We start from the raw sequence: 12,461 nt of genomic DNA on the forward strand, positions 1-12,461 counted from the left end.
TTGTAGTTCTTAATGAACTAGGAGGACGCTTGTGAGTGCTCTAGTAGTTTATTGGTTCTTACTGGATTCCCATGTGGTAGGTATAGACAGATATTCTGAGAGTCTGTAGGATCCTGACATATCAACCACTATCTGGTGATTGCAGGTGCAAAGCTCTGCAAGCTCCTTGGAAAAAAATAATAGATGCATTTTCTATGCTTGCAAAAAATGTGCATTTATTATTTTTTTAAGTAAACTTATCCTTTAATTATAAATCAAACGTGTGGTTATTCTGTTAGTATAACCACAGCAAATTCCCTTGTTTGATCTCTTGGCATTTGAGTTACAATTTACTTTTGTTAGCTTTGGAAAAGATAAAATCTGCAGAAGCAGATTGTAGAAATACAGAAAATGTAGATATAAAACAAAATACAACATAGCATTGATTCTAAACATTGACTGTGTAGTTTAAGAAATTTGAAAATGAAATAAAGAACAGGAATTTTTTTGGCAAAAGGAAAACGTATATTAAATACACAGAGAACCATAAATAGACTGGTGTAATTAAATGCTCAATTAAGAATGTAATTGCAACATTCTGTAACACACTATAGAAACTAGCCTAATGGCTATATTGATTTTTCTTTTCTTTCTAAGCTTAGCTTTGGAGGTATCGCCTCACAAGGAAAATCAGCATCACTGCAACAGAAGAATTTCCATGGATGCTTTGAAAACCTTTATTATAATGGAATGAATATTATTGACTTGACCAAGAGGTATAAACCTCCGATCTACATTGAGGTAAGACTAAATTAATAGTTGGTATGACAATCAATACGAATATCAGATTTTAGCAAGTGGTCTTTAAAGGCCCTCACACAGAAGTGTTAAACTATTGTTTGTACTATATGGCAAAGAGCCATCACCCTCTGCATTGCTGTCTAAAGGGATCATAGCAGGATTCTTAACCACTTTAGTTCTTACACCTGTACAACCCATATGGACCAGAGCAACTGTTACATTTCTGCTATAGGCCTATTTATTTGATAATAACTTTGTCATTACTTAAGATGACCTAGTATTACATTTATCTTCTTTTCTTTTGGTGGTATAATCATACAAAAATGATACTCCAATCAGCTCTGTGCTCTTAGCCAATGCTCTCTGCTGTGTAATGATAGTGGAAGCAGTGACTTATGCGCATGCCCCAGGCATGCACACAATAGTAAACAACAAGGACATATAGGCATGTCTGCCGTCCTTTCAGATACAACAGCTTGGCATAAGGTTAAAATACCACTTTTTTTAATTTCTTTTAATGCAACACTACAAAATTGTAACAGTTAAAATGAATAAAAACAAATGTTTATAAATATTAATGGTTAGAAAAAAAATCAACAGAATAAAAAAAAAGTTAGAAAAGGAATAAAAAGGAGTACATTTGGGCTGATTAGTAAATACTATAGGTTAATAAGGTTTTTTTTTTTTAATTTAATTTTTTTTTGCTATATACATGCCATGCAACTTTAATTGACAACATATGCAGATACATGCTCATCTCTTTGATCTGCAGATTATTTTACATAGTTACATAGTTATGTAGTAGTTGAGGTCGAAAAAAGACAACAGTCCACCCAGTTCAACCAGTGTTGGTGTGTGTGGGCGTAATTATTTCCCATACCCCTTAATGTTTTGCTCTTGGAGATGTATGTCCAAGAGTCTTTTAAAAGTAGCCATACTCCCCGCACTTACCACCATTTGTGGAAGAGAGTTCCACAATCTTGTTGCCCTTACAGTAAAAAAACCCTTGCGTAGCCTAAGGTTAAATCACTTCTCCTCTAATCGCATTGTATGGCCTCGTGTCCTCTTACACTCCTCCTTTTTTTTTCTATGCCGAGAACACCGTTGAGGTATTTGTAAATCGCTATCATGTCACCTCTCGGGTGTCTCTTCTCTAGGGAGAATAAATCCAGTGCTTTAAACGCTCTTCATAATTTAGGTCCTCCAATCCCCTAATTAGCTTAGTTGCCCTTCTTTGGACTCTCTTCAGTTCCAGCACATCCTTTCTGAGGATTGGTGACCAGAACTGGACAGAGTACTCCAGGTGTGGCTGGACCAGAGTCTTATAAAGTGGTAGGATTATAGTTTTATCTCTGGAATACATCCCCTTCCTTATGCATGCTAATATTCTGCCAGCTTTGGCAGCTGCAGCTTGACATTGCGTGCTATTGCTTAGCCTATCTTCTACTAAGACTCCCAGATCTTTCTCCATTCTTGATTCCCCCAGAGGTTCCCCCCAACACGTATTTTGCGTTTATGTTTTTATTCCCTAAGTGCAAAACCTTACATTTCTCCACATTAAACCTCATTTGCCACATAGTTGCCCACTCTGTTATTTTGTTCAGGTCATTCTGTAAGATTTCTGCATCATGATGTGAAGTTATTGCCCTGCTTAGAGAAAAAGGGAAATGTTTGTTTGAATCCAACTAAACATTAACAGTACATTGAACTTTTAAAGGCACATCACAAGATAGACTTGATACATGTGGTTATTAAAAGAAAAACTTTTATTACATACATTTTAAAATTACAGAGCGAGGGATAGAAAACCTCCACACTCAATGAAAAAAGTTTATCACATCGTAAAAAAAGGAAAAAGCCACACATCATAACATTACAACAATATGGAGATATATAAATGTTCTAGAATTGATCTGATTAACAATCAACCAATACTTGACTTTAAGAAGTCTGTCTGATTAGAGATCAACGCGTTTCGCGGCAAACTTCATCAGGACCAACATTAATCAAGACAATTCTTAAGGTAAAGAGATAAAAAGAGTTAGTGGCTAATAATACAACAATGTAAAAAAACATCAAAACAAAGTTAGCCAAAAATATATTTTTGCATTTGCATGTACATCTAGTTAAAGTAGACAAACCTTCTCCATATGAATGCGGCATATATGGCTTTTGGGAGGACACAGGGGACTGGCAAGGAGCGGGGCCCCATAAGCAAATGTTGTAGCCAATTAAATAAGACCTTCATTTAGGAATATACTCTAATTAATAAAAAAAAAACTTTTTGTTTATGCTTAGCTTATCCATTCCCTAAAAGATAGCAATATTGGCGTTACTCTTATTTAGTTGCAGTGCAGGGAATAAAGCGGCAATGGGATGTTTCCAAAAGAGCGACACCACACAAATGAATAGTTGAGTAGTATGAGTAATGAATTCACTGAAGATGGTTATTTGAAATCAATTTCTGAAGGGGTGAACAGAAACATAGAGACGCGGGAACCTGCTTTTAGTTTATTGAAGTAACACAATGAATAAAATAAGTATCAGAGGGGAAAAGAAAGAAATTGGAATCTGCTTCTAAGGTAGGGAAACCAGATAAGGGGGGGGGGGGGGAGGGGGGTTTTGGTTTGTAAAATTTCAAAAATATGTAAGTCTATACTTATAATATATTTATGACTTACCCTCAAAGATGTAGTTAAGTGTGCAGCTGGCACAGGTGTCGGTAAATTAAAACGCCACTGCATGCATACAATTCAGGGGGTAAATTACCCCGAAGTGCCGCGGCCCCCAGAGGGGTAGGGGTGGCGGCAGTACAGATATTGTAGGAAAATTAACAAACTAAAAACTGCCAGTGTATGTTATCCCTTTCTTAATGGTGCTGAGAAGTTTCTCCTGCCATGAGGGTGAAATAATGTCCACACACCTATTAACCACTTTACCACTAGAGCATTTTGCTGTCTTACGTCTGAGCCACTTTTTGCGATTCGGTGCTGTGCGAATTTAACTGACAATTGCGCGGTCGTACGACGCCATACCCAAACGAAATTTACGTCCTTTTTTTCCCACAAACAGAGCTTTCTTTTGGTGGTATTTGATCACCTGTGCGATTTTTACTTTTTGCACTATAAACAAAAAAAGAGCGTACATTTTGAAAAAAACAACAATATTTTTCACATTTTTTTTATGAAATTCCCCCCCAAAAAATTTAAAAATCAAAATTTTTTTAAATTTTTGGCCAATTTGTTTTCTGCTACATATGTTTGGTAAAAAAAATTCACAATAAGCGTATTTTGATTGGTTTGCGCAAAAGTTATTGCGTTTACTAACAAAGGGAAAGATTTCTGTCATTTTTGGTGTTTTTTTTTAACGCATAATGGCGGCGATCTGCGTTTTTTTTTGCGGGACTGCGACATTGCGGCGGACATATCGGACCCTTGACTGACATTTTTTACACTTTTGGGGGTACCAGTGACATTACTGCAGTAATCAGTGCTATATATATGCACTGTTACTGTAAAAATGACACTGGCAGGGAAGGGGTTAATTTTATTGGAGAGGGAGGGGTTAATGTATGCCTGGTGCTTACTGACGTGTGGGGGGGAGGTGACTGTGTGAGCCAGGGACAGATCGGATGTTCAGCTATGCTGCGGCCCTAGATCATCCTGTGATCGCTAGAACCCAAGTGAACCCAATTGAAACAGAGTAGATACAAAAGTAACAATGCTGTTTTGTAACACTCTGGGGTGGACTTACTAAAGGCAAATAGACTGTACACTTTCCAATGCAATTGCTCTAGAGTTTACTAAAAGAGGTGAAGCTTCACTTTGCAAAAATATCCAATCACATGCAAGGAAAATAAAAAAAACACATTTTTGCTTTTACATGATTGGATGATGGAAGTCAGAAGAGCTCCCCCTCATTTACTAAGCTCTAAAACAACTGGGCTGACAAATGTGCAACTGCATTTGAAAAATGCACAGTTTATTTGCCTTTAGAAAATCCACCCTTCTGTCTCATGTTTGGCAGTGTTTAAAAACACTGCACCAGACAGTCTGTTTTTGGCCAGCAGAGCTGCTATATCAAAATAATTGCAGGCAAGTGTAGGGGAGGGGATCAGCAGCAGGTAAGGGCATGTTACGCACTGAGAGATTGTCATGATCATGTCTCAGTCAATTAGAGGAAGCTTTGTATTCATTCATAGAATACAAAGCTTCCTGTGAATGGCTGAACAGTGCTCATCCCAACTCAGGGACTGGGCAGGAAGTCTTTGTTCCACTTTAGGAATACAGTGCTGTATACTGTATGAAGCTGATGGTACAAACATTTTATACTGTGCAACTAGCAGGCACATCTGTTAGTGAAGAAAATTGTTCCTTGGAGGTAGGCTAAAAAAACAAGCATTGTTTTGCTAATATTGCCCTGTTTAATATTTAAAACCTCTTAGAAATAAAGTATAAAATTATATACTCAAAAAAACATATTCAGACATTGCCTGGTTTTATGGCTTCATAAGATATAAATATCCCTCTTAGTATATAAACTAATTTGAAGGCAAAAAATTAATCAACCAGAGCTGAGCTGCATATACTGTATTATTTTCAAATTTTTGGTGTTTTAAAAGCTGACCTTAAAGACTCTGGTCACTCCTGCAGCGCCGTTCCGACCTCCCTATGTGGCTCGCTGGGAACGAGATTTGGGCCTATCCTTCACCGATCAACAGGTGGAACGCCTACTGTTTTTCGCGTACAAAACTTCCATCTGCTCTCGCTACCAGGAGGTGGGGTACAAATGTCTGACTAGATGGCACTATACCCCGGTGCGGTTGAGTCGGATGTTCCCGACCAGTGTTGACACTTGCTGGAGGTGCGGTAAGGAGCGGGGGACGTACCTCCATATTTTCTGGTCGTGTGAATGGGTGCAGCCATTCTGGGCATCGGTACGCCTTATTGCCCAAAAATTCACGGACCACTCTTTGACACTAGACCCTGCGCTTTTCCTGCTCCACCATCACGAGTTCCCGAGAGCGTCCTATCGGAAATCCATCTTGCCGTTATTGTTCACGGCAGCGAAGAGTTGCATCCCCCCCCTTTGGAAGCAGACCCAGCCCCCGACTGTGGCCATGTGGCTTAATAAAGTCAAATGCAACGAAATGGAAGATCTGATGGCGACGGAGAGGGGAACCAGAGAGAAATTCACGAAACGCTGGTTCTATTGGCACGAATTTACTTTTTCAGTGGAATACCGTGATCTGCTGATATAATGCTCTGTGATTGTGGGTGCTGTTGGGCCGCGCTGTCCAAATATACCCCCCACCCCCCCACCCTTCTCCCTTACCCCTCTTTTTTCCTCTTATTCTCCTTCTTCTTGCTATCCCTCCTTTATCCCTTTTTTTTTTCTGTCCGGTTTACTCTTACAGGCATATTGCTATAGTTGTTTGTTAAGATCCGCATCTTGCTCCAAGACGGACGTATTGGTGTCAATCCCCCCCTGCCCCTTGGGGGTTCTTGGGAGTCCATCGGGGGGCGGCCCTCCGCGCGCCTGATTCCGGCCATGTGTTGGATGCCGGTGGTGGCGGGGGTCTGCCCCGCGGTGGCCCTGGAGCTCCTGTCTACACTCTTGGTGCCATATTTCCCGATGTGCTGGGTTCTAGGGGGTTGGAATGCTTGGATTTGACTGTTGGGGGATATCCGCCCCCAAGTTCCACTATGCTGTTATCCTGTTATTCCATACTGTCTATGTCAACCGAGAGCTGTGCATCTTCCCGTTGCACTATTACTGCTTACTGTGTTTATCTGGTGGTTTGTTATAAGCCTTATTTTTGTTTCAATAAACGAATTAAAAAAAAAAAAAGCTGACCTTAAAGTACGATTAACAAGACATGTTTTCTAGGTGTATTCACGGATGAAATAATTAGCAAACTACATTCCTTTAAAGTTATGCTAAATAATACACTTGTGCTCTTTCATTGAATTTTGTAAAACCTGCATTGTTAGTAGGTATAAATGTTCAAGGAACATTATCCTCCGTGTCACACAATCTATTAAAAGACTTTAAATCTTGGTATCATTATGTTGCTGTTGACTATGACTGTAAAGCATTGATTAAATGTTTTATAGCTTTTGCTTTCTCTTTTTTAACCCCTAGGGAAATATTTCATTTTCTTGCCAAGAGCATCCAGTTGTCCCAGTTACATTTCTTAATTCAAACAGCTATTTGATCCTGCCTGGATTATCAATGCAAGAAGAATTTATCATCTCTTTTAATTTCCGTACTTGGAACAAGGAAGGCACACTTTTTGCCACTAAGCTTAGCTCTGCTCCATTTATTTTTGTATTATATCTTGCTGAAGGAAAGCTTCATATGAGTCTTTTTAAATATGAGCGATTGTACTTAGAAACGACAACAGGTAAGCATCACTTTACCACCATCCACATGACCTCTAATTTAAGAATCGGCTGTTCTATCACGTAATGCTCATTATGAATTTGCCCAAAGAAAAACTATGATCAAAAGCAAAAATGACATATCTATGGTAATTTGTACATATCATTAACACAGCCATTTTTGTTTTTCTTTGTTCCCCCTGGTAAACCACTTGTTGATCATGTAGATAGATTTGTTGAATGTCAGCTTCCTTTAAAGTGTTACTAAACCCAGGAGCCCGCAATTACTATATCTGGTCTCCCACATACATGGCATACATCCGAGAGTACTCAAGGAACTCAGTAAAGTTATATCGAGACCACTGTTCCTGATCTTTGCTGACAGTATTAGGACAGGAGATGTACCAGGGGATTGGAAGAAAGCTAACGTGATTCCAATATTCAAAAAGGGCCAGAGGCATATCCCGGGAAATTATAGGCCTGTCAGTTTGACATCAGTAGTATGTAAACTTCTGGAGGGGATGATAAGGGACTATATCGTAGAGTTTGCTAAGGACAACAACATCATCAGCACTAATCAGCACGGGTTTACAAATGGGCGTTCTTGTCAAACCAATCTCCTAACATTCTACGAGGAGGTGAGCTGTGAGCTAGATAGGGGGAGACCAGTGGATGTGGTGTACTTGGATTTCGCTAAGGCGTTTGATACAGTTCCCCACAAGCGCTTAATTTATAAAATAAGGTCTGCAGGTATCGATAGCAGGGTTTGCTCTTGGATACGGAACTGGCTAAAAAGGCGTGTCCAAAGGGTAGTAATAAACAGCGCATACTCAGACTGGTCTGAGGTGGTAAGCGGGGTCCCCCAAGGCTCAGTCTTGGGACCAACCTTGTTCAATTTATTCATAAACAACATTGAGGTCGGGATCAGTAGTTCGATATCAGTTTTTGCAGATGACACAAAATTGGGCAGGGCAATAACTTCACAACATGAAGCAGATATCCTACAGAATGACCTGGACAAAATAACAGAGTGGGCAACGACATGGCAAATGAGGTTTAACGTGGAGAAGTGTAAGGTTTTGCACTTGGGGACTAAAAACATAAAAACACAATACACGTTAGGAGGGGAGCCCTTGGGGGAATCAAAAATGGAGAAGGATCTGGGAGTCTTGGTTGATGATAGATTAGGAAACAGCATGCAATGTCAAGCGGCAGCTTCCAAAGCCAACAGAATATTAGCATGCATAAAGAAAGGGATGCATTCCAGAGATAAGACTATAATCCTTCCACTTTATAAAACTCTGGTCCGACCGCATCTGGAGTATTCCGTCCAGTTCTGGTCGCCAGTCCTCAGGAGGGATGTGTTGGAGCTGGAGAGAATCCAGAGAAGGGCAACTAAACTAATTAGGGGATTGGAGGACCTTGACTATGAAGAGCGTCTACAATCGCTCGATTTATTCTCCCTGGAGAAGAGACGTCTGAGGGGGGACATGATAGCAATTTATAAATATCTTAATGGGGATCCCAGCTTAGAAAAAAAGCTGTTCATTCGAAGGGATTGCATGAGGACTCGAGGGCATACAATGCGATTAGAGGAGAAGCGTTTTAACCTCAGGCAACGCGGGGGGTTCTTTACTGTTAGGGCAACAAGATTGTGGAATTCTCTACCACAAGAGGTGGTTTCTGCGGGTAGTATGGTGGCTTTCAAAAGACTCTTAGACTTACATCTCAAGGATCAGAACATTCAGGGGTATGTGAGATGATTACAGCCACACACACCTACACAGGTTGAACTAGATGGACTATTGTCTTTATTCAACCTCACCTACTATGTAACTATGTAACTATGTAACAGTACACAGAACATGGAAATGCAATTTTTTTTAGTAAATATAAACTCCTAAATACCATTTCTCATTAGCAGTATATAGCAGTCTTGTGAATTTTATCAGTGTCTTGCCAAGCACTGGTTAAAGCTTGTAGGAGGAGTTTTCTGACTGTCCTATGAGACTGCACTACCCCTGACCCTCTGTCTGGACAGTGCTGATTGGCCCTGTGCTGCCACCCTCCCAAGAAAAGAAAAAAAGAAAGAACTCTCTATACACACCAAACTGAGCATATGCAGCCTGACTACAAATGCTCTGTTCTATCAGGAAATTATCAGGGGACAGTGGAAGGAAGGGAGGATCAGAGACGACAAGATCAAACAACCTTTTTTACACAATGCAGAAGATTAACCCCTCAGGTTTCACAGCGAGTATAACAAGCATACTTTACTACATATACACACTGTTTTTACTGTTATGAGTTTAGTAACACTTTAACAGTGTCACAATGCTTATTCATGAAAATACTGCACTGTTGCCACCTTAATAACAGGTTAGCGCTGTAGTCTTAGATGGACTTTAGGACAGATGTCCTCTCACTTTTGATTCTCCCTCCAGCATAGGAAGTAAAGCTAGCTGAGACCGGCCCTCATTTCAATCAGTGGCTGTAGCTGCTTATCAGTGCGTTCTGATATTTGCATGGGTCGCTGACAGAATGCAGTGTCACAGCGGGGGATTCCTTCATCCACCTTGCTTGTATGGATGAAGGAGCCTATTTGTTTTTTTAATTCAACCTGCTGCATTTAATTCAAACCATGTTTGGCCACTTACAGGTAAATCTCCCCAATATGACAGAAAAACAAAGAAAGAAAAGTCAACAGGTGTTTTAACCAATCCATTCTTCAACATTTCAAGTCAAACTCCACAGAATACTTTTTAAGCAGTTTCAACAACAATTATTTTTCATTTGTAAAAACACTTTTAGTCATATGAGTAATTGGAGGACTTCGAAAGCACCACACACGGTTTTTAAATTTGTCCCAACCACTGTAACAGATCAGACTGTATGTAAAGGTAAATAAGTAGAAAAATATAAAGAGACATGAAATTAAAAAAAAAAAAAATAATAATAATATGCTGAATACTATCATTGTAAATAATAAAGTGTATTACAGTATAAGCCAATTTTTTTTAATGTTACTGTATATAGATTAGGGAGGGGTAAAACCAGTACTAGGATTCTTTTATTACTTTATTCTGGGTACTGCATTCCTGTATGTATTTCTGAACAGCAGCTGCTATATGATTTACACATATACATGCATGAATTTTTGTTGGTTGGATTCATAGGAGTGAATACCTATCCTGTATTGTGCTTGATGTGATATGACATAAATGGATATTTTGTACCTATTAATTGTATGTACAGTATATGCCTAATACATGTTTGATATGTGGTGTGCTTACTCTATATATTTAAAATTTAAACCAGGATTAGAATCCCTTTCAAGATAGTTTTTGCTAACATTTCCATTGGCGGCTGGTGCCCCAACTCTGTTGCTCGATCGATCGATCGCCTGCGAGCCCAGCACTTACCCAATCCAGGTCATCGCTTCAGTGGCTTTCCCCCCCCCCTGCATCTGCTCCCAAGTCCCGGCAGTTTCTTCGCCTCCTGCCCACTTGGGACTTAGGACTCGTGGACAATTGGGTCTTAGTACTCCCGGCCGATCGGGTCTCAGGACCCACTTCCTGATTGGCTGGGATGAGAAGCAGGAAGACATTAGTGAATATTATTTCCCTCATTTCACACAACTGGGTGAGCTCAAGGCACAGTGCTCTGCACCCCAAGCTCACTTTTTTTGAAGTCCATTAGAGCCTCAGGCTCTAATCATGTGCTTAAAAAAAAAACCATTGAAATCCATGCGCCCGGCACCATGCATGTAGATTAGGGGCCAGGCGCATGGATTGGGGGGTGATGCCTCTGCTCCCCATATGGGTGGCCACCACTGAACATTTCCCAAATTGAGTAGAATCTCCCTTTTAGACAGTTGTCCCTGGGGTAGGTGTCCCCATTGGAAGAATTACCCTTTATATAATGTTCTGGGGACATCTCTAAAATGTTCCCTAATTTAATTTTTAGTTACACTGATCAAAGGTACAAACAGAGATGTGAATCTCAACAAGAAGTACAAAGGCTTAAATAAATAAATAATATTTTTTTTCTACCTAAAAATACACTTTAATCACATACAGTAAGGGTCCTTTTACACGGGCGGTCCGTATGTCCGATTTTCCTCCCATCCATTTGCTAATGAAAAATGGACATGTATGTCTATGGGATTGCGGACAATAGCGGATGACCATCCGCTGACATCGGTTTTGCGTCCATTCCGTTCAGTTCCGTTTTTTGAGATGGAAGAGAACCCTATTTCTTTCCGTTTAAAAAACGGAACGGATGCAAAAACAATGTCAGCGGTGTCATCCGCTAACGTCCGCAATCCCATAGACATACATTATGTCAGTTTTTCATCCGCAAATGGATGGATGAAAAACGGACATACAGAACGGACCCTACAAAAGTGTCATCCGTGTCCGTTTAAAAAAAATAAATAAAAGTCATTGAGCGAAAAAAATAAAAAAACTGCCGTGTGAAAGGACCCTTACTTGCAGATTCTGTAACAATAAATTAACCACCCTTACATTTTGTTTACAAATAAGATGACCCTTCAAAAGGAAAAGGATCATCAAAGAGTAACAATGTAGTTGGTACATACATGTTAGTTATCATATAGAAATGTTAATTGTGCCTAAGCAGTACCTTGACAAATTTACATTTTTCTTTGCATTCCTCCTATAAAATAGCAGTTAATTTCTTGTGCTTTGAGCATATCTGCAGACTGAGATCACTGCTTCCTTTTACTGCTAGTCTCACAACATTTGATGTGAGGTTTAAAAGGTCACTACTATGCTGCTCATTGTTCTCTTTTCTTAAAAGAAAGCTGTACCTAAGGACTTGCAGCACAAGGATCACCCTGCTTCATTATTCTGAATTCAATTCTAATCTTCACCTCTCCTGCCACATCTTGAATATTTCTCCACCAGTATTTAGATCACCAGTGATCGGGGGACAGCTTTGATATGAGGATACAAAGCTCTGCTACTATACCAAGATGGCCACTAGAGATGGGCCGAACACCCCCCTGTGTGGTTTGCACCAGAATTTCCAAACAGAGAAAAAGTTCTGACCCTATTAAAGTCTATGGGACCCGAACTTGAAAAATCAAAAGTGCCCATTTTGAAGATATATATGCAAGTTATTGACCATAAAAAGGGTATGGGGTCTGGGTACTGGCCTGGGGGACATGTATCAATGCAATTTTTCTTAAAAAGGTTGTTTTTTTTCTAGAGTAGTGATTTTAATGATGCTTAAAGTGAAACAATAAAACTGAAAGATTCCTTTAAAATTAGTGCC

The 12,461-nt window shown here is 39.7% G+C and overlaps 1 protein-coding gene across 1 annotated transcript in view; it reads left to right on the forward strand.

Annotated features, from left to right (window-relative positions):
* Positions 1-12,461, forward strand: part of CNTNAP4 (contactin associated protein family member 4) — a 557,814-nt gene that overhangs the window by 354,158 nt on the left and 191,195 nt on the right. Inside the window, exons 7-8 of the mRNA XM_082267662.1 lie at positions 637-780; positions 6,925-7,186. Of these exons, the coding sequence (XP_082123788.1) occupies positions 637-780; positions 6,925-7,186 (406 nt within the window). The remainder of the gene's footprint in view (positions 1-636; positions 781-6,924; positions 7,187-12,461) is intronic.

The sequence above is a fragment of the Pelophylax lessonae genome (genome assembly GCF_965119305.1).
Source record: "Pelophylax lessonae genome assembly, chromosome: 1".
In the NCBI taxonomy this organism is placed as follows: Eukaryota; Metazoa; Chordata; class Amphibia; order Anura; family Ranidae; genus Pelophylax; species Pelophylax lessonae.